Source organism: Ammospiza caudacuta, chromosome 5 (genome assembly GCF_027887145.1).
Source record: "Ammospiza caudacuta isolate bAmmCau1 chromosome 5, bAmmCau1.pri, whole genome shotgun sequence".
Classification (NCBI taxonomy): domain Eukaryota; kingdom Metazoa; phylum Chordata; class Aves; order Passeriformes; family Passerellidae; genus Ammospiza; species Ammospiza caudacuta.
In genome coordinates, this window is record NC_080597.1 from 29,423,127 (window position 1) to 29,445,745 (window position 22,619).

The 22,619-nt window shown below is 44.1% G+C and overlaps 1 protein-coding gene across 5 annotated transcripts; it reads left to right on the plus strand.

The window, feature by feature from the left end:
* Nucleotides 1-279: 279 nt before the first annotated feature.
* TEF (TEF transcription factor, PAR bZIP family member) lies at nt 280-22,405 on the plus strand. Of its 5 annotated transcripts, XR_009274791.1 has the most exons (6): nt 5,055-5,293; nt 10,809-11,135; nt 12,568-12,788; nt 13,424-13,635; nt 15,582-20,751; nt 21,268-22,405. XR_009274791.1 is itself a non-coding variant. In XM_058805898.1 (5 exons), exons 1-5 carry the CDS (start codon nt 468-470, stop codon nt 15,601-15,603), a joined length of 885 nt encoding a protein of 294 aa, XP_058661881.1. In that variant the 5' UTR covers nt 280-467; the 3' UTR covers nt 15,604-22,405. The 5 variants fall into 5 exon arrangements, 4 of the variants coding, with proteins under 4 accessions (XP_058661881.1, XP_058661880.1, XP_058661877.1 ...); XM_058805898.1 differs by lacking the exon at nt 5,055-5,293 and adding an exon at nt 280-570 and having other exon boundaries at nt 15,582-22,405; XM_058805897.1 differs by lacking the exons at nt 5,055-5,293; nt 15,582-20,751 and adding an exon at nt 280-570.
* Nucleotides 22,406-22,619: the final 214 nt, after the last annotated feature.

The following is a 22,619-nucleotide window of genomic DNA, read 5'->3' on the forward strand; positions in this document are numbered from 1 at the left end:
GAGGATCCCTCTCCTGTTGTGTTTGCAGCCAACATGCACCCCTAACAGCACGCACTTGCTTTTTTTCCCCTTCAGACACATGTATTTGTTATAACACCTTGGGAAGGAAAAGGGTGCTGCCTTTGCAAAGTTAGATAACTGGCCCAGTTCTTTGCTGCCGGATTGGCTGGGAGAGGCCCTGTAAAACCACGCTGGCCAGGCGCCCAGCCCAGCCCTGCAAGGCTGCAAGCTATTTCCACAATTGGCCACTTCAGAGTGGGAGAGGGGGAGGTGAAGACAACCAGGCAAGCTGTATCTCTGCCAGGCTGCTTCCCATTCTCCTTGTTTTTCCTGAGCCAGAGCATTCGGCACACCCGCTCCGGGTGCCTCCGAGCCCATCTCACAACGCCCAAGATAGTGGGGTGTGAGGCTGGTGGCCAGGCACCTGGCCCTCCCTTAGCTCTGCTGGCACAGTCCCAGGACAGGACATGTCAAGCTGCAACACCCCTGGGGGCCCCACTGCCCTGGACTTTCCGGAAGTCCTGAAGTCCCTACTGGAGTATTCCTTGCCCTGGACCAACAAGATGACAGGTAGGATTGAGGAAATATGTACGGGGGGTTCTGTTTTGATTTCTCCATCCCCTCCTTCAGTTGCAAGGTGAGAAAGGGGCAGATCTTGTTTGCTGCAAGCCCTTCCAGGGTGTGTTTCCTCAAAGTGTCCAAGTCAGACAGGGAATCCTGGCACTGTGCATGTTGTGCAGCTAGGAGGAAAACCAGCAGCAATGGATTGATTATAAAATCATGCTGAGCTCCTGATCCTTTTAATCTCTGTGCTCAGCTACTTTGTGGAAACCCTCAAAGATTCACGCACAGAAAAGGCTTGGGCACTAATGTTCATGCTCATATAGAAGCAACTTCCAGGATTGCCATTCGTCGTTGTCCTATGGTTAATAACCACTAAGTCTCCAGACATTGCCTTTTCCCAGACTCAGACTGTCCAGAGAGCCTGCATGGGGCAGGCTGACTGTGCAAACTTTGTTTAATTGTTTATCAGTGAAAAGCTGGGATAGAGAACATAGCAAATGCTGCATTTTCTTTGCAAGAGCACTTCTGTACTCCTAGGCTTTCTTACTCTCTGTACAGCATCCTAGAAAACAATGAGAAGGACCCAGGAGGTTATTTAGTCTGGGCTTTCCCTGTGCTGAACACTTTGCTCATGCTGCACTCATGGCTTTGCTAATGCTAGGTCTGCTCCAAGCACCCATCACAGTTTGAGTACTCTCTGGTTTTGGATAGGATGCTACAGACCCTTGACAAGCTGCTTATTGGTTGCTGTGTTTTAATGTTTGCTGCACAGAGCTGGGGAGGTGTATGGGAACACCTCAGCTCAACAAGCCTATGTCTGGGCATGAGAGAGTTGAGCTCACAGAAACAAACATGCACAGTGCTTGCTCGTCTGTAGGAAGTTGCTACCAGGACATCCAGGCAGCTCTGCAGTGTTGAAGGGCAGCAGAACCCAGGAGCAGAAAAGCCAGACACAGTGTGGAGAGGGACCCTGCTCTCACTCCAGGGTCAGTGGGAGAAAGGGCTGCTCCTGTGACAGTAAAGCATTCCTGTAAGGAAAGGCATCTGCCTACACCTGCTGTAATACAGTGAGCCCTACGGCACAGGCACAGCTCCCTGGGGAAAAGGGAAATAGGGCAAGGGGACTGCCCCACCCCTAAGGGCTCATTTTGTCACATTGCTCTGCTGCTGCCTCCTGTGAGCTCTCTCTCTCTCTTTGCTGAGACTGCCCACTAAGAGGTGTGTTTACATACCACACATATGAAGTCCCACTGTTTGTGTGGACCAGGGCATGTTTTCCCAGCTGACTGTACACAGGTAGAAAGTGGAACTGTCTGGGAGGAGGCAGTAACAGCCAAGGGCAGCTCATGTGGTGCAGAGCCTTGCTGTGGCTAAGCTGAGTTTGGCTGCTTTTCTGGGATCTCTGCTCTCCACAGCCAAGTGGATTCAATTAATCCAAAGGAGGAGTGCAGCAAAACCTATCTGTTTAGAGTAGGGAGTAGAGGAGAGATCAATGATTTGAGAGAATAATTTAGCCTTAACTGAATGTGACTTATTTGGCAGCTGAGAATGCTGTTTTGTGGCAGCTTTCTTCCTCAGCTCCAGGACCACCCTGCCTTTCCACATCACTTCCCGTAGTCCTCAGAACTGTCTCTATTATTTTGCCTCCCTCTCCAGACCAGCATTCCCATCATGGCCCTCTTCCCACAGAGCTCAGTTCTCTCCTTCTGGGCTTCCATACTTGGACAGCACTCATCTGGATTTGCTAGTTCTCAGGCCTCTCTCTGAAATTCTCTATTCTGCTATTCAAACCTCCCAGTTGGGCTCACTGTACATCTCTCCCTCACACCCTGTGCCCAGCAGTGAGCTGCTTATCACTTGCCTCCCTCCCTGCTGCACCCCAGAACTGGGCTGTTCTGTATCATCTGGCCCTGACAAGGCTCCCAGCAGCAACAGCCAAGGCTGCTGCATTCCTCTCCTCACATCTCATTGTCCTCCACTCTTCCTTCTCAGCTGCAGAGTGAAAGCAAATGTAAAAATCCCAGGCAGATCCCCGCTTAACCAAGAGGGTAAAGCTTGTGGTACAGTGCCTGCTTTCTGTTGGCAGTTGCTTTGAACACCTAATCCCCAGAGGCAGTGAGGAAAAGCTCTCAGGGCAGCCTGCCTCCTAGCTGGCAGGGCAGTGCTAATGCTGGAGCAGGGTGATGTGAGAAGCAACCCACAGGAATGTTCCTCAGGAACTCCCTCCCTCCTTCCTGCCTTTGGGAAGAGCAGCTAACGCTGTGTAGTCTAGATCATTTCCAAGGAAAGTCACAACTCACAGTGGTGCAGAACAAAACTTCGTACAGTGGAGCATGGGTGCAAATGTGCTGGAGGAAGAACATGGTCAATCTAAAGGGAAAAGCTCTGGAGTAAAAGCTGCTGAGTGGTTTTAATAACCTCCCTTCATACAGACATTACCCAGCAAAGCAGCTGCCATTGAGCTCTGCAGGGGTGATGTGCGCAGACCCTGTTCCTTGAAGGAGTGTTTACATTACTGAGGCACAGCATCATCCTTGGGGGCCACCAGCATTGACAACAATGGAACAAAGTGACCATGAGAGCCACAACTGAATGGGAAGCCTGCAGTCTGCCCCACTTTGTCTGCATCTACTTGCCTAAAAGCTGCTCCTTTGTGACCTCACTCGCTTGTGTTCCCTATCACCTATCAGTAGCTGTTTCCTAGACAAAAGCATCACTGCGGGCTTGCTGCCCCTTGCCAAGCTGCCTGTGCTGCCTCTGTCGTGTGTGGTCTGACATCTGTGTCTCATCACCCTCTGTGAAGTGGCATCTCCCTTTCACACATGTGCCTTTTCTTCCTGCCAGCTGAGCTTGGCAAGGCGGAGGGAGTCCATGGAGGGCACGTAGCAGCCCTGGAGCACACTGGGCAGCAGAGCATGACGTGCTCTGCCTGCTTCTTGCAACTGGATTTATCAGCCTTGATAAATGATGCATTAACCTGCGCCGTTGCAGCCTATACTAACAGGGTGGCCTTTTCCAAGCTTCCCGTTGGGCAGCATGTGTGCAGGAGTTGCATCGGGAGTCCCGCCCATTCCCTGTGAAGGAGGGAGCAGATTGGGCCTCCCTGCCCACGCAAGAGAAGTAGCTGCTGGGTAGGGCAGCTCCACATCTGCCCAGGTTGGGTGGAGATGGCCTCTGGTCCTCATTGCAGTAAGACAATGGAGAAAAACACCTACCCTGTGTGACTTCACATTCCATTCCTTTTCCTGGGGCATGTGGAGAAGAGTTTAGACCTGATTTTGGTTTTAGTTTTTTGGGGTTTTTTTGTCACAAAGACCATCAGGGTTTATTAGTAAGGGTCAGGTAAAATCGTGCCTCGCCAATTAAATTAAATGTTTGAGGTTTGTGGCAGGGAAGTTCAACCAGGCAGATGCCCAAGTGTCTACCTGAGACAATGTCTTTATTTTCTGCTGGCACGGATGGGAATGCCTCTGCTCTGGCGGCTGTGCTGGACGCAGACGGGCCGACCCCAGCGGAGCACACCCCTCCCTTTCCCGTAGCTTCGCTGCAGCCCATCCTGCCGAGGGAAGAGCAGCCGCTGCTGACAGGAGAAGCCTGTGGCTGCAGCATGACACTTCTACGAATTTGTTCATTTGTGGGAGAGGCTCCTCAGTACCCACCTGTGCTGTCGGGAACGAAATTGGCAATATTTGCTCCCTTCTTGTGTTCAGCAGCTTAAATCCCAGCATGGCATCCTTACTGCTAAAGCAAGAGAGCCGCTTGGAGAATCACAAGAATTTCTTGTGATCATGACAATTTGGAAACGCGGCCTCTCCTCCCTTCCCCCAGCAGCCTGCCCATGCCAGCACTGCAGTGAAGTCCCTCTCCCTGCCCATGTTATGTAGGGCACGCCGCTGCGGGCATCGTGTGGGACGGAGGGAGATTAAATCCAGGGCACGCACGAAAGATGATTTTAGGATCCTAAATGAGGATACGCAAGGGCGGGCTGGAGCGCTGCTTTCGGGACAGGGCGGGGAGGGGGTTCGCAGCCGTCGCGCTGCCGGGACGGCCCTCACGGACGCCCGCTCGGCCGCGGCCCCCTCAAGCACCGGCGGGCGCGCGGAGGCGCAGGGGGCGCGCGGCCTCCGCCGCCTACGCGCGCGCTACCTCCCCCCGCCTCCTCCGCCCTCCTGACGGTGACGCAGCGCCCGCGGGAGGAGCGGCAGGGGGCGGTGCTCCGAATGCTAATGAACTCCGTTGAGGCCCCGCCCCTGCACGTGCCCTGGCGGGCGGGGGGCGCGTGCCCGCGCGGGCCGCGGGGAGGGCAGGGCGGGGAAGGCGGGGCCTTACCGCGCGGGGCCACCCCCCTCGGGGGCCACGGGCCAATCCCGGGGCGCGGAGAGGCCGGGCCAGGGCGGGGCCCCGGGGCTCATGAATACTGAAGCACGCGCCAGGCGTCAGCTGGCCGCGCCTGCGCCGTTCGCTCCGCGCTTCGCCTCTGCTGCCGCCGGGTCCCGGGGAGCCGCCGCAGCCCCGCGCCGCCGGTGACCGCTGACAGCCCGCCCGCCCGCGGGGAGTATGCCCGGCCGCGCCGCGCACCAGGAGGCGGCGGCGGCGGGAGGATCAGAGCCCACTGCAGCCGGGGGGAGCGCGGGAGCCGCCGCGCAGCAGGAGCGGCGGGGCCTGGCGGGCGCGTTCCCGCTGGTGCTGAAGAAGCTGATGGAGAACCCGCCGCGGGAGGCGCGCCTGGGTGAGCGCGGGGGCGCGCGCGGGGGCAGCGGGAGCGCGCGGCGCCCCCCAGTTATCCGCCCCCACCGCCCCCTTCCCGCCCCGTGGCTCGGAGGGCGGGACCCGCCGGGTCACGGCGGGACTGGCCGCGGGGGGAGCACCCGCGGGAGAGGCCGCACGCCCCGGCCCTCTCCCTCCGCCCCGTCCCTCCCTCCCTCCGCCCCCTGGCCGGCCGAGCCAAGAGCCGGCGGCGCGGGATCGCTCCCCGCCTCCCGGGGATCGCCCTCTCCGGAGCGTGTAGGTGCCTGCGCTGGGCAGAACCGAGCGCTGCGGGAGCGAGGGGTGGGCAGGAGCCGAGACGCGGCACGCTGGGTTTAGTCCCTCGGCTGTCTGCAGCCTCCCCCGCCTGTAGGAGCGTAGCTGGGAGCAGCAGTGAGAAGGTTTCCCGGCTTGCTTGACCTTAATTGCTGGGAAGTTGCCCGATGACACGAGTAAACAGCGGATCCCCTCAGATTAGGTTCGGTGATAATCCATAAGGGTATGAGTGACTGCCTGCACATGCAGTCCTGCATGGGCTGGAGCTGCCTCTCTGCCACTGCTGATGTGGACAGCAGCTGTGTAAATAGCAGTGCTGGTGCTTGTAGTCTTCGGTGCTCATGGCACACTTTCTTTTTTCTTGGCTTTTCTTTTCTTTCTTGTTTTTCCCCCTTCTCATCTGGCAGTATTTTTGCCTTTCTGAGTATCAATTTCATTTCGAGGAAGGCTCAGGATTGTCTGCACTGCTGTGCTAGTGTATAATAAAAGAAGTCCTTACACCTGTGAATTTTGAGGTTAAAATATTTTTTTGGAACAGTAGACAACATCCAGGGTAAACCACGGCATAAGCAAGGTTGTCAAGATTGTTGCCAATGAGGATCCTACCTACCTTGCATGTCTAATATTGCCCAATACCCTGTAAATCCATTTTGTGATTCTGGAGACTATCTTTTTCTCCTTTCTTCTAAAAAAAAGTCAGCTTGTGAGAAAGGTTTCAGTTATGTTGCTATGGTGCAGGATGCTGCAGCACACAGAATCTTGAATCTGCAAAATAATGGGATTTCTTAAGATATTTCTGCACCCAGTCCTTTTTAAAGACGTTAGCGCCAGCAGGAGCAATTTCAGTTCATGTATGGTTGCTGATAGGGATTTTGTGACTTTGTCTTGGGGCTGATTTCTGTGTGCAGAATCATGTGATGTGGCCTATGGAGATGTAAAATTCTGAAATTAATATGATTGTGAGGTAGTGCATTTTTCTAAAATTAGAAACATTTGATACTAGATTGATTACTAGATGACCCTGTTCCAGTTCATAAAGGTGCTCAGCTGAAGCTTGCTAGTGAGTCCATTTCATCTTGATTATCCCTCTCCATTCATGGTGTGATAAAGTTCAGGTTGTTCTTGTTCTTAAAATTTCTCCATAGATTTCCTTAGTTCACCTTGTTCTGTTTCACTCATACTTTGTGGAACTTGTTGCTCTGTGTTTATTTTGGTCTGATACTTGTTTGCATATTCAAGACAAAAGAAAGAATGCCTTCATTGTCAGCAGGTTTACAAAACTCCTAGTTTACAAAAGGCTCGTCAATAGACCTGTGACTCAATTGACTTCAGAGGGTCCATGATTATTTTCTGTTCTTTTCGTTGTGATACACTCCAAACGTTAAAAAATTACTCATTCACTTAATCCAGTGGTGCACTTTCAGCGAACTTTCTGAGAAAAGACCCTGTGCTTTTGTCTGGAATGCCTATTGACAAAACCACAGTTTTCTATCTTACTCTGTAAGGAATTGTATCAGCTAGCTGCAGTGTCTGTCCATTTGTAGTCTCTGCAAGATACCTGTGGGTTTTCCAACTGCTGTGGGTGATTTGACTACCCACTCAAAGCCAGCAGCTTTCTAATCCTCTGAGCAGCAGAGGAGGGAGGTCAGCCAGTTCCAGCAGAATGCCATCCCCTTGAACACCCTGCCATGGACCAGGTACAGCTCACCAGCCTTGCTGGGAGTTGGAAGGATTAAATAAATAACAATAATGATATTTCTATTAAAAAAGGAAAAGTCCCATGAGTTAAGGGAAGGCAATTATTATTTTGGAGCAGAAGTGTAGGTCTCTTCCATTAGTAAGGAGCTGCTGCATACTCTCCAAAGGATGCCTTAATCACCAGTTGCATGCTGCTGTGGCAGGAGAAATGCCTCAGCAAACATCACAGTAATGGGCATTAGGGGTAGGGAACCCTGCAACCTGCCTTGTTCCATCCTCACAAGTGGGACTAAAGACTTATGGAGCAATCAGCCCATACATACATACATACATACATATATATATATAGTGGTTTCAGTATAATTTGACAATATTTTGTTGGTGAACAAGAGGAAGTTTGTCAAATAAGTGTTTGTTCTGTTTGTTGCTGGGCTAGCTCTTGACAGCATGGTGGCCAAAAGCTTTTGGTTGGTTTTTGGTTTAGTTGGTTTTTTGGTTTTGAGGAAGAGCCAGGACAGGGAATAAAGCTCTTTTCATGCTGCTACTTATGGTTAAAACAGCAGTATTTCCAACAGTTCAGTAACTGAAATGGTCCACTTAAGTCACTGAGCATAAACTGGTGTCCTCACTGTTGACAGCAAATGTAGAGCCCAGTTAATAGGTCACAGTAGCAGAATGAGGGGGCTAAATCAGACATGAGCCATCATCTGCAGAAGTACAGTCCAGATTTATCAGGGTGACCTTGAATCACTGCAAATGGAGCTTCTTAGGATACTGCAGCTCTGCTGTCAGGTAATACCTGTTTACACTATAAATATCTTAAGAGAATTAATCTTTCAGGTCCCTGTGCTGAGGTAGGCAGAAACTTCCCCCTCAAGATGTAAGAAGTTAATTAGTGTTTCATTAGATGTGCGCCCAAGCAGGATGTTGTGTGGCAGAAATAAAGATTAAATTAATAGAACGAAACCCGTGGGAAAACATCAATGCAAAAATGATCATACAAAGGTTTTACCATGTTATATATCATCTTTGAAACAGATGAGCTCCCAATGTGTGTTAATTTCTGCTGTTTTATTTCAGATACTGTTAGAAGTGAGGGAGGAGAGAGAGACAGCATAGCTAAACAAAGACAGCGCTGAGAGCCCAGTGCTTGCTGAGTTGTCAGCTTGTAGCGAAAGGACAAAAAATTTCAGATGCTTTTCTCACGTGGAGGAAGGATCTAATGTGGTGTGAGCCAGGGACAATCACAAGAGGAAATTGGAGGAACCACAGTTTTTCCAGGTTACTGCAGGACAGCAGGGTGATCCTGCACATCCAAAGAGCATTAAAAGATCTGACAAGAGCCACATATCCAAGTACTGTAGTCTTTTTAGCTTCTACCTTCTGAAAAATATTTTTATGCCTTAATGTCCTATTAGATGTTGCAAAACAAAAGCACTATAAAAACTGACATAACTTATAATGGTGTACTGTTTTCCAGAGTTAAGAAATTTTTTCTTTTAGTTGACATTTTGACTTGACATTGCACAAGTTTTTTATCATGCTAATTAAAAATAGTTATTTACAAATAATTCATTAGTGTTGCTTGGATTTGTTTTGGTGCTACATTTGCTAGGATATCATCCACAATATCCAGTGCAAGTCTGGGTTTGCTTGTGCTGGGCACTATCAAGTGTTGGGGAGTACACAATCTCTATTCACAGGTGAAATGTTGGTTCCAATTTGGTGGCGTGTGCTCCAGTAGTAAGGGAAGTCCTCCTTAGATATGGAGCAGATGCTGTTTGTTTACTGGCTTCAAGTAGGAGCTGTTTAGAAGCATTCTGGTTATTTACACCATTACTGTTAATCTGCATGTTTGCTTTGTCCAAGCAAAGGGTAGGAAAGCTCCAGAACTCCCCATGGAAAGGAGTTTATAGCAGGAACAGGAGCTGGAAGATGGTGATTTGGAGGGAGTAGTGTGAAGTGGCAAGAAGGCCAAAAGCTACAAGGTGATATTACCAAAGCTTAGGTCCAGGAGCCACTGGTCTGAATTTAATGTATCCTTTAGATACTTGTTCTTGATCCCAAGCTGGTGGCTGGTGAATACTTTCTCGGCTGCTTGGTTTAAAATCAGTATCTTCTTTTGTATAAAATATTCAGAATACGGTAGATAATTTACTTTGTATGGCAGCACTGTTCTTTCAGCCATAAAAAGCTCTTTCAGCCACACATCCACACCAGCTAAGGCAACAGCGGAAGGAATGCCGCTTTTATCAGAATAGGTTTTATATAAATAGGCTTTTCTGATTTAGAGCCCAGTTTCACCCCCACTTCCACCCCCGATAAAGAAAAATGCTCCTTTAGCATGTTATAGCCAGTCTAGAAAACCCTAATGCCAAAGATTGGTGCATTTTATTGGGCTAATCTCTCTTAATACTGGAGATCTAAACTTGGTCCAGTGTATGTCCTTGGAGTCCCTGTTCTATTGAACTGAGTATTTGTTGGCTTCCATGGTAATGCCCAGTTTGCAGGTGATGAGGGTACAACTGGTGACTGTTCCTTCCTTTTGACAGCAGTGCTGGCTCAGTGCTGGCAGTACTAGCACTGCTTCTGGAATGCCTCCTTCACTACTGATCGAACTGCATGGAGAACTGGATCAGGAAAATGACTTGGATTTTTAATTTTTTTCTCTGCCAGCTTATTTTTATCTCTTAAATTATGTAATTATTCCATAACTTGAGTTTTCTGCTTGGATTCTGTCCCAGACAATTGTTAAGATTCAGTAGCTATGGGGAGCATAGAAACAGCCATTTTTCTGTAATATGTGCACTGTAGCACAGTAAATGGAGAAAAATTCATCAGTCTCTTGTGACTTGGGGGTGTGATGTGGGAGTGTGCCTTATTAGACATCTCCCCAAAGAGTGAAAATTATATGTAGGTACTCTGAACCATCTATAGTGAGCAGCACTTGGAGCTATTGCTTTCTGTGGACATGCTGAGTCATTTCAGAGAGAAATGCTTCTAAAATGCTGAACAATAAGCATCCAGGTCTCTGGTGTCCTATGGACCTTCTGACTGATTTTCAAATGTAATCTGAAAATCCATATTCCTCTCCCATTCGCATTTAAATTATTGTTCTGCACCTTTCTTCTTTGTGCATAGAATAAGCTACTCAGCCTTGTCAGAATTTTCTTAATGGTTTCCCATGTAATCCTGCTTAGGGACACTGACTTTCGTTGTCTTCTGAGGTGGGCATGTGAAACCCAGGCTGTGTTGCAGTGACTGGTTAATAAGCTCCATGCACCTTGGTAAGCTGTCAGCAAAGGTGCTGCTCTGCAGGGCTGCTCAGCTGCCTGGGGCCCAGCCATCATGGGGGGTTAGAGCCTTCCATACAGAAATGTTCCTTTTCAACATCTGGTTTTCCAGATCATGTCATGAGGCAGAGCCATGAGCTGAATTTTCTTTCATGGGGATTTTGTTTGACTCTTAAACCTTGAGTCTCTCCTGTGTTTCAGCTTGTACAGTGACCTACTTGTATTTTTCAGATAAAGAGAAGGAGAAAATAAAGCTTGAAGACGATGAGGCAGCAGCTGCCAGCACTATGGCAGTCTCAGCTTCCCTCATGCCACCCATTTGGGACAAAACTATTCCTTATGATGGCGAGTCTTTCCACCTGGAGTACATGGATCTGGATGAGTTCCTGCTGGAGAATGGAATTCCTTCCAGCCCTACTCACCTGGATTTGAACCAGAATCCACTCTTGCCTGTGGCTGAGTTGGAAGGGAAGGAATCTGCCGGTGCTTCCACTGGTTCTCCTGCATCTTCCTCTTCCACTGCAGTTTACCAGCAATCTGAAGCAGCCTCCAGCACAGGTATATGGAATAATATGTGCTCTGAGGGATTTCTGTTATTCTCATATTAAAAGATGGCTCTGTAGATCAAAAAGGAGATATGCTAACATGTCAGTGTTTGCTGTGGCAGGTTACAGTTAAACATGCTCAGTGTAGAGCCATAGTTCATGTGTCAATTCATGAAGATGCTGCCTCTCCTTTTCTTTCTCTCTTTCCATCCTATAAAGAATGAGTGTCTGTCAGTGTGCAGTCTGTTTGTCTATCAGTGTGCAGTCTGTTTTGCTTTTGAAATTATAAGAGCTGAAATAGCAACATAAAGTATTTGCTTTCTTGGTATTGTTAATACAGGATTTTCTCAACTTGTCCAGCTTCTTACTTTCTCAGGTAATTTTACAACAGATTTGATAGCTTGTCACAAGTCATTTTTATTACCTTGGTCTACTTGGGTGAACTTACGTGAACTTAATGTACCTCAAATAACAATGTTAAATAGAAAAACAATGAAGCAATCGTTATTGTGGTAGCCTGGGAAATGTGAAAACAGACACTTGGAAAAGGTGTTTTAATGATGCAGTTTGATGTTCTGTGGTGCTTTGAAGTGGGAATGGAGGAACAAACAAACAAAACTGTGCTTAAATGGTACTAGGAAACTTCATTTGTACTATGGAGATGTTCTCTTAAAGAATTCAGCTGCTCAGTTTGCCCTAGATTTAGAGTTTAAATATGATAGCCATCACAGTACTATTTTATGAGCAAGCTTTAAAGAAAGCATTTTGCTCTGGACCTCTTTTGTGAATCTCTGGGAAAGATAACATGGAATTCCTATGCAAAACTTATTGATCACTACTGCACATGGCAGTGACATGCAGTTTTGCAACTCATGTATATGAAGTTTTGTAAACAATAGATTAGTATGATAAAGCTCATATGAGCACTACCAGTGTCAGACATCTCTGTTGGGCCATTTATTTCCATGTGGAAAAGAAGAAGAATACTGTTGCATTTGTAGCAAATCCTCCTTTATTTAGTCAGCTGTTTGGAAGTCTACTTGTCTGACCTTTGAAGGTCCCAGGGACAGGGGTCTTTGGGCAGGCTTGTTTCTGTAAGGATTTGTATGGTACAAAACTCAGGCTGATACAAGTTTCTCCCTTCTTACTCCACTGAAGGTGCTTTTTGTGTGTGCAAAGCATGTAATTTTTGCCAAGGAAGCATTAACTCCTGTCCTGCATCTGTCTACTCATATCTGTTATTCTGGCATATGCTTCTAGGGTTATATTACAGACTGGACTGTGAACTCTTTCTCTGTACCAGCAGCAATACAGCACCCACCACACCTCAGGGAAGCACCAACTAATTCTATGAGATATTTCTCACCACTGGGCAATAAAGTTGGCTTCTTTGTTGATTCTCTTCATCCTGCTGAATATATTGTAATTTCTCCTGTTGTTGCCAGAGTCCCCACCACAAAATGAGAGAAATACACCCAGTCCCATTGATCCTGACTGCGTAGAAGTTGAGGTGAATTTCAACCCCGACCCTGCTGATTTAGTTCTGTCCAGTGTGCCTGGCGGTGAGCTCTTCAATCCTCGCAAACACAAGTTTACTGAAGAGGATCTGAAACCACAACCTATGATTAAAAAAGCCAAGAAGGTTTTTGTCCCAGATGAGCAAAAGGTAACAGATTTATTGCTGTAAACTCTTCTAGGCTTTGATAAAAATTTCTGACTCTTTGTCCGAACACTTTGACATAGAGAGCTAATGCAGTTTACCTACATGATTGGTCAGAAGCACTGCCAAGAATAGAATTGGCAAGCCAGCTGCTGTGCTTGCTGGTTTGCAGGTTTTGGTATCATGAGCTAATTACTGGCAAGGAGCAACTGATCATGCTATACACAGAAATTAGAAGAGCTATCAAGTCAAATCCTCATCACCTGCACTTTTGAAGGCCGTTGTCTATATTTGCCCAGTATTGTATCCAATCTGGACAGATTAGACACAATAGAACAGGTGGTTTTATGTAAAAGTTCACTCCTGAATTGAAACTAAGTAAAGGAAGCATTTCAGTTGGACGGCTTCTTAATACCCAAGTCTCTAAATCTCTTTAGTTTTAGCAAACCACTTGGTTAATCCTAAAAGAAGACTTGTGTAAAGATGAAATCTTACAGCACTGCATGGTCTCCATTTTGATGTCCGAGCCCTGCAAACCTATGGAGGAGATTCCTCAATAGAGCAGTCAGTGTGAATATCATTATACAATAAAGAGGTGTCTCCAATACACTTGTCAGTTTGGCATCTCTTTTTTAATACAGGATGAAAAATACTGGACAAGGCGAAAGAAGAACAATGTGGCAGCAAAGCGTTCCCGTGACGCCCGGCGGTTAAAGGAGAATCAGATCACAATTCGGGCGGCCTTTCTTGAGAAAGAGAACACAGCCCTGAGGACGGAGGTGGCAGAGCTGCGCAAGGAAGTGGGACGATGCAAGAACATTGTTTCTAAATACGAGACCAGATACGGACCCTTGTAAGCACACCCTTTTCCTTGTTAGGGCTCTTTGTTTTAGCCTCTTAGACTTCTCTGCCTTCTGTAGAGACTCCCAGAAATAAAGTTTATGGAGGCTTTGCCATTTTGCATCTACACTAGAAAGAAACCAACAAAACACAAACAAACCCTGTTTCTGTTGGCACAGCTCGTTCAGGCCCTCTCCTGATCATTCTGTTGTCCATAATCTTAGTGTCCATATTTAGAACCTTGTTTTCAACACTGATAGAACATTTTCTGATGTCATACAATTGAACAGATTCACCTGTCTCGAGGAATAAATGTGGATCCCTCCAGACTGGAAAGAGCTTTTGCTATCTGTTCTAACCTTCATTTTTAAGTGGAGAAAGAGCCTAGGAGACTCTCCACTCCTCTCTCTCTTTCTTCTCTCTCTTTTTTTTTTTTTTTTTTTTTTTATGGTTAATTTTCAAGCTCTTGCTCTTTTCTCCTCTCCCTTCCACCTCCCCCTCCCAGTAAAAGTGTAAAACATAAGTTTAGAATATAAGTAGATGTTGCTGGGCAGCATCAAGAAATTGTTTCCTCTCCCATTCAGAGGCACTAGAAAGTATCTGTTGTATAGAACGCTGTTCCTGCTGAAGAGGAATAGGAGAACCTTTAGGACAGGAATACAGGAAAACATTCAATCTCTTGTAAAAACAGAAGTATTGCAAGGTTAATCTATGAATGTTATGCAGAATGGAGTCAGTGCAGTTTAGATTACAATACTGTCTAAATGTCTTGATAGGTTCTAATCGTGAATAACCTGCAGAAACCAAGGAGAGAGAATAGTGAATCACTCTTTTTACATATGTGGACAAAATAATTTGATGTGGGTTCTAGATTGTATTTCTACCACCACCCCTCCTTTTTTTCCTTAGGGGGTCTTTCTTCTTGAACTGCTGATAAAGCAGCATGTTGCACTTAACTGAGAAGTAAGGGAGATTTAGAAAAAGAGGTCTGGCTCATTAGGATGAACCTTGAGTCCCAGCTATTAAAAAATGGCCAGCACCTTATGCTTTGAAAGAAGGGGCTTTTTTAAAGAAGTAAACAAGCCACTGTTATTTTACTGCACCTTACCTGTTGTGCAAGAGATTGAGAAAGAGTTTTGGTCCTTTGCCTCGTGATCACACTATGGGATAAGCTACACCCACTATAAGCGCAAACCGTTTACCTCACTGTCTCCTGTGTAGCAGTATATCTGGTCTCTCCACGCTTGCTGGTTCTGTCTCCAGCATGTTTCCTGATAGAAAATTAGCACACAAGATTTGCCCTCTGGGAAGTAATCCATTCTCAGCACCAAGCACTGCGTCAACAATATATGGTGTTAAAAGAAAATAATACGCTGTGTGTGATGTTGAGACCTTCTACACGACCTACAACTGCAAGAAGTAGAAGCTTTACCAGAAGTATATGTCTAGAAGTCCTCATAACAAGAGAAGCTGTCTTAAAAGAGTGGCTGTGTCAGAACTCTTAGGCTATACTTGCTGGGATAATATAAATATTAAGGAGTAAATGTGGGATGGTGATGTTGCGGGTAGTTGCAGTTCCTCTATTGAAATCTGAAAATACATTAGAAAAGCATTAGGGCTTATTTTCTATACTAAAGACTAGCTTGTCTTTTAAACATAATGTGGAAATTATGAGTTTAGAGCATTTTTGTGTTGAATTCTTAAGGAAGTGGAGAAGCAGGCTAATCCACAACACCTAATGTATGCTTTGAACTATTCCCCCCTCCGCCCCCCGCTGTTATGCTCTTAATTTGACTAGAGTGGCTCTTGATGCAGTGTTGGTCTAATTTCTTTCAAACATACTAAAAGTTGTCACCCTTTCAGCAGGGGTTTTTTCTTTCACAGGGTGGTTTGTGGTGGTGATGGTGGGAAGTATGTTATAAATAAATTGTCACACTAAACACTTTGCTTTGTTTAAAGTGACTTATCTGATTCCGAGTGATGCAACTTTAAAGACTTTTAAAAACAAAGAAACTAAAAAGCACACATGAATCGCCAGTCTTCAGAGTGAGCAGTGAAATCTATGAGGTGTCCCAACACAAACAACTGATGATGACCCTGCCTGCCTCCTTGCCTGCAAGTACCCCATCTGACTACCCAGGGCTGGGCATGATGAAAAGTGCAAAGTCTCCTTAATTCTGTATATGGCTTTCTTATCTGTCTTTCTCACTGTAACTATGAACTACAATAAGCTTACCTACTGGGGTTTTGTCAAGACACTCAAAGTTCATGTCTCAAAGTCTGTTGACAGCCTGTGTGAATAGTGACTCTTCGTTTGGCACTCAAGTGGAAGAAGAGAGGGAGTTTTAAATGAAAGTGTCTGTATATATAAAGAACTGCTATATTTTAAGACTCTTTTCCCTGCAGTATAATGAGTTTTATTTAATACTGCAGCTCCCTTCTGGTACAGTGTAGCGTATTGTGGAGTACTGTGAGTGCAGAACTAAAGACACTGGGAAGACAGCAGCCCGTAACGTGTGAGACTTCAGTGCAGAAGATTACAGCAGATGTACTGAAATAATCCAGAAAGCACCACAGTGTGCCATACAGGGAGTAATAAACCTCTATCAAATGACCCATGTAATAATAACCCACGTCGGTGGCTTTCCTGCTCCACAGCTACACTGCTGTAACCTGCTTTTCCTTTAGTTCATTTATGGGGCTCACTTTCTTTTATGGTATCTTGCTGAAAAAGGATCTATTCTTCTGCTAACAACTTAGCAGTCATGGAAAAGGTGCTATTCTGAGCTGCTGATCTCCAGGTCTTTTGGCAGTCTGAAACTACCAAATGAGTATTAGCTCCAGGAAACAATGGCTATTAGTTGCCATATTACCATTTTCTGTCTCTTGATCGCAGGACAACTGTGGTGCTGAAGGTGAAACAGCCAATGATATCCCACAGTTACAATGGGCAGCTTAAGAGTGAGGACCCTTGTGCTCATGTGGGAGGGTAGATGAAAGCTTGGATGGATTGTGGTGATGTTTATTGTGTTTAGAAGATGGAGGAAGTAGGTGGAAGTTCCGTTGTAAGAATTTCATCAGCATAACAAGAATCTGCTCTTATATTAAGGGAGCTTGAGAGCTAAATCTGTGTGGGAAGAGCAAGAGTAGTTACTTTCTAGGAAAGGAGTACAGGGCCATGCTTGGAGCCAAAATGGAGCTTGTAAGACAGGAGTATGTTTATGCCTAGAGATTAATGAATAGCATACACCTCAAAAAAAAACAAACCCTGAAAGCTTTCTGAAGCACAAGTGCCAAAATTATGAGGCATGACTAGTTACCAGCATAGCTCAGTGCTATCATATTGAACAATTATTTTGACTTTGTGTTTACCCAAGAGATTCTACCCCTGATTTCAGAGCAGAAATACAAAGAGAAAAATGTGAGAAGCAGCAGCTAACGTTGTAAGCTTAATTTAAAAAACAAAAAAAAATCAAAAGCGAGGATTCATAACCTGTGTTTGACAGCATAACCTTTGTACAGAGCTTATATATTAAATGTAGTTTTTGACCTATCATTTTTAATGGACAATGTACTGAAGTAAAGAAAGAGTTTTTAATTTTTTGCTGGCTACCAAAGTATACTTATGAGTGTATTATTATAAAGCTCTGAGATAATCTTGGGATATTTGTATCAAACAGATAAATATCTTAGTTCCATGTTGCTGATATGGCAGCATATATCTCTACCTGTATTGAGTACTGCTGATTTGGACTGATTTTTTGGTATGTACTGGTTTTTGCTTTATTTTGGTGATAAAGGCCCAAACCATGGATTAAGAAAAACAAACCAGCAAGAAAACAAACAACCATGACAGCAGTTAGCCCTGACTGTTCTTAAATGTCATGCTTCCTGTTTAAATCACAAAACCAAAAGCTAAATAGCTGGGCAAAGAAGTTGCTTCATTTGGATCCTACTGTACTTAGGAGTATCTTTTAAATACTTACATATTGTATACAGGATTTGTTTTTGCGCTATGTCATAACATTTTAACAGCAAAATATTCAGTCAATGAGATTAGCATGTGCAATTCTATTGTTTTATTTCTGTTATTTTAAAAGCTTACACAGTGGAAACTAACAGTGAATGTTCATTAGATCTTTGTTTCAGAGAAGACTGTTAGCAAACATTTGTGCTTCCCTGTAGGACAATGCAGATTTGCACAATCTGTGATTTATGTGTCTACGGGTTGCAAAACTGGAAAATCGCACTTTAGGGTGAGTGCAGCTCAACTTTTGTATCTGGGGAATTTGGTGTTGTTGTTATTAAGAAGAAGTATCTTTAAAATAGATGAGAGGGTAGTAACTATTTAAAGGAGTGCAGATATAGCCAGACAGAAAATACTGTGCAATGCTGAACTCCTTTCTCAGTTTTTGCAGTCTCAGGAAGTTAAGTTTATTGCTCCAGAGCTCCCTGCTCCTCTCAGAATGATTCACTCTTATCATTTTGTTTCTTTGACTAGGATGACAATCCTATCTGTAAGTGATAACTTGGGTATGTTTTCTTAGTGATCATAAGAAGAGAAATATTCTTTTAGCTCAATTTGAATGTTAAAAGATGCTGAATTGACACTGTTAGGGTTTGAAGTTCTCTAGCCTTGGAACATACTCTGTAGAGGCCATAAGTTTGCCTGATGCCAACCTACCCCATTCCACAAAGGGACCATCTCCAAGGGGAGAGAATAAAGGGCATGTGTACCTTTCAGCATCACTGCAGGGATTGCCAGGAAAGAGAGCAGTTCATGACAACTGTACTTTCATTAGGAAGAAGATTGACACCACATGGCCATTTCATAGTACTAACTTTGAAAATATATAAACTGTGGATGAAATTTCTGGACAACAAGTGTTGTTTTACTCTAGAAGACAGCAGCTATGAATAAATAATGTGCAATTTTTAATACAGTATTGCTTTCATACATGATGATCTAATCTACGTATAGTGGGTTTGTGTCTAAAAATTCCAAAAAGCTTAATCTTTCACCTGTTGCCAAGATCTGCTCCCACTGAAGCTGGTATCAAAGATCTCATTAACTCCCACAGGAAAAAGTCTTTACTCTTATGTGGTTATTGTAAAGTTTTAGCAAGTGCTGGAGTCATGGGTATCTTTGCCTTCCTCTGAAGCATTCTGTACTGGGATAAGGTGGATACATCTCAGATTGCAGGTGTAGTGTTGGTAAACTGGTCCTAATAATTTTGATATTCAGATAATCTGAACTCTGCTTTTTTTTTGGTCCTCCATGGACAGAGTGAAAAAGTAGTGTATTATGAACTTGTGTTGGAGGAGAAATGTTTTTGGGTTGTTTGGTTTATTGCTAAGCATCTTTTTGCAGTAACATTTTATGTCTTCTCGGACAATTCTCCATTTCCTTGCTGTGCTGTTTGAGTGCCCAAGGTGTTCTAACTAGAGATCACTTTCAGCATTTCAGCATTATCTGCAGGCCTGCTACTAATTGTACCAAATCAATTTCCAGTTGGGAGGTGCAGTGGAAGCCCAGCAGCTTTGGGAATGCTGTAATAAAACCACTTATGCAGAAATTTTTTTTTTTTTTTTTTGTAGATAGCAAAAAATAATGGACCTGCACAGAGGAGAATATTGCTGCTTCGGTATTGTAAGCCACCTGAGCATAAAAATACTTTGTTCCTTGTGATCAGGTGCTTTCATTTTTAGTGAGAGGAAGGTATCTCAGACCTTTGTAAAATCCAGATAGGCTTTTGTTCACCCTTCTAGTTTTAGTTGCTAAGCACAAGATGAGAAATGCAAATTTATCTTAGTGCCTAAATCTCTTATTTAAAGAGATTTCTCACCTAAATCCATAAAGAGCAAAATCATTTGTTAGTGCTAGCATTGTGCCTTTGCAGCACTACAAGGCTCAGACTGGCTTTCTAGATGTTCAGATAATTACTCTGGTCTGTATATCTGCCACTGTAACATGGTGAAGATAGATAAACTCACAGTTGAAGACTGGGAGAAAGGTAGAAAGAATAAGCTTAACTAAATATCTGTGGAGATGCTAACATAATGCTAATTGAGAAATTACAGTGATTTAACTCCTCATAATGCACATTGGCATATGGATGTAATTTGTTAGTTTGATAGTCTGCTATCCCTCACAAGTCACTTTTGGAATGCAAACTTCTTGAAGTTCAGGCACCTACAGGGAAAAAGGAATCCTTTGAGTAGATATAGACATAGATACTTTGCAAGGAGAGCAAAGAATGAAAGAGGAAGAGGAGAGTAATGCAAGAGTCTGACCTGAGCAAAATTGTTAAAACTGACTCTTCACTGTTTACAATTTTAGGCCAATTTGAATCCCCTCAGTTTAGCATCATACTGAAGATAAGTAATTATTTAGGTCTTGGGAATCTCCTTGTCTTGGTCCTACTTCCACAGTCCAGAAAGGAATATACAGATAGGGAGAAGAGTTACTGCAGAAAGGCATGAAAAAATAGCTGTTGCTTCAACTAAGTGTGCTGTTGCGCTGGGACTTGACCTGCCAATGTGACCTGGTCAGTGCTGTCTCATGAGGAAACTACTATCTGAGGCCCCAATCTTTTAAGGCCTCAATTCTGCTGTCATTTCTGCATGGGAAGAGCCCTATATCTGTAGAGAACCATGTGGACTTCACAGGATCTGTTATTGAATGTGAAGCTCTGCCCAGGCAGTCAGCTGCAGAATTGTGTCCTAACACACTGTCCAGTTGTAGTTAGAGGGCTCTTGATATTAAGTGTAATATGGGTGCCTGTTATATAGCCAAAACCCTTGTTACTTCATTTTCCTAACTAAGGCATGAGCAGAAGCCCTTTGCTGTACAACATCTGTAAAAAACTTTAAAATGTACTTCACATACGTCTAGTAAATTAAGGCATGTGATTTTGGTCTGTGGGTCTCAACAAACCTTGCTCGTGTACCTGCCTGAATGTTTTCCTAGATCTGCAGCTGTTTCAGTGAGAAGGGATGGTGGGATTTGTTCTCTCCAGGGGGCACGATAGCAGCTCTCACCTGTCCCACTGCGGTGACCGCTCGCTACTGGCCAGGATCAGGGATGGATGCATCCTCCGCACTTTTATGTGAAGTTGTCTGAAATATGGTGATTAACATAATTATTGGAATACTGTATTTTGTATAACTTAGAACATGTAAATACACTTTTAAAACTAATCTGTTCTATGAAGTAATAAATAAGTGCTTCCATTGTAATATCTGAATATTGTTAATGCTTCATGTAGCTTGATTTGGGATTATTTCTTTCCTAGAGAACTACAGAAATCAAAACAAAGATTGATGTTGTGGAATTCTAGTCTAGTTGTGATGCTTTCAATCAACAAAAAATGTTTTAAAAATAATAATGAGCTACTTAAGCAGAGAAACTAAGATTTTGAGGGAACTGATTCTCTTCCAGTCTTTCTTTAACAGTAGTCACCTATTACATTCATAATTCTACTCTTCCCATCCTGTTTGCTGGACAGTTGATTTGTTTGTGAGTAGCATTTGGAAAGTAGCAATATTAAATTATTTGTAAACTTCAGTGACTGAGGAAAACTAAAGCTGGGTGGTTTTTGTTGGGTGTGGTTTTTTTAACTATTCTCTCTTTTGGCTCAAACAGATCTGTGTCCACCCTTCAGCCAGACTGCAGCAAGTTGCAGTGCAACAGTGAGTGACTGTTACTGAAGCTCATTTGTGACTTAGATAGTCTACATCTTTATTAGTTCCATTATGTACATAGATGACACAGGTTTCCTGTTGTGGTGTGGAGAGAGAAAGAAAGTGATTAATGACTTGTGCTTTTGCTGAGTACATGTTCACTGGATGCTGCACAGCTGGACCTTTCATCAGATTTCATGACCTTTTCTATCTTGTGTTGAAAAGAAAAAAAATAGAAAACAGTGGAGTAAGAATCATAAGTAGTCTGCTAGGAAATCTGAACGCTTGGGTTTTGAGGAGGAGGTGAGATTAATCCATCAGCCTTCATGTAAAGAAATTAGCCTGTGATGACACTTTCTCCAGCCATCATGTCACTTTGTCTTCAATGCTGTACTGGAGCAGTCTCTTCTCTGGTAACAGCTGTGTCTGCTGTGTTCCATAAATGACAAAGCCACATCTTTTGGAGTGGGCAGAGACAACGGCATCTCTTTTTATTTTCTTCTATTTTCTTTCCTCCTCTCTCAGTGTCTCTAGGCTGTAAAATAGCTATGAAACAGCTAAGTAAATGTGCAAGTTATTCTGAAAACTCTGTTCTTGTTAAGCTTTTTCAGACACATACAGTTTTTAACTGAATAATTTGAGGGAACTCCTATCTGCTATATTTGGCCTGAAATTCTGTTGCCTCTTGGATAGAAGTATTTTTTTGTCTTCAGATGTGACACTGATCTGTCCCATTCATTCAGTGGGATGGATGATAAATCTGCACAGTATTTATATAAGATACAAATCTGATCTTAGTTTTACTGTGTGTTAAGTTGTTGAATCTCTTGGATGTCTACTCCTTGAGGTTGTCTATATAATTCCTGTATATGTAGCTGCTTTTTGAAGCAGTCCATCAAGAGCATTTGAGATCATCCTGACTGAAAAATTCCATAGAAGTGAAAGTGATAATAAAGCTTGTAAAGCAGCTGGGTAAAACTGTATTGCCATAAATGGTTTTAATTTATATATGAATCTTCTGTCCCAAACTGATTATTTTGTACATAAACCTAAACACTCCTGGCAGCTGATGGGTGAAAATAAAGGTGCTTAAACAGCAATCTAATGAGGAAAGGGCATTTCACTATTACAGAGTTGGTATTATTTTATATTTCCGTTTATTACACTTTTTAAAATGTATAAACCACAGATTCTCAAAGTCTTCGGCTTGGATTTTGTGAGTAGTTTAAATCCTCTCACCTCTCTGCTCGTAACTGGTTTTTAAGAAAAAGAAAAGCTTTTGTTTAAAATGTAAAATTTTGACTGTATTAACTT

Excerpts from the sequence above, each read along its gene's own strand:
- TEF (XM_058805894.1), top strand. The coding sequence starts at position 5,122 with ATGCCCGGCCGCGCCGCGCACCAGGAGGCGGCGGCGGCGGGAGGATCA. Across the intron at positions 5,294-10,808 it reads GCCGCGGGAGGCGCGCCTGG|ATAAAGAGAAGGAGAAAATA; the intron begins GTGAGCGCGGGG and ends TGTATTTTTCAG. Across the intron at positions 13,636-15,581 it reads GAGACCAGATACGGACCCTT|TGACTTATCTGATTCCGAGT; the intron begins GTAAGCACACCC and ends CTTTGTTTAAAG.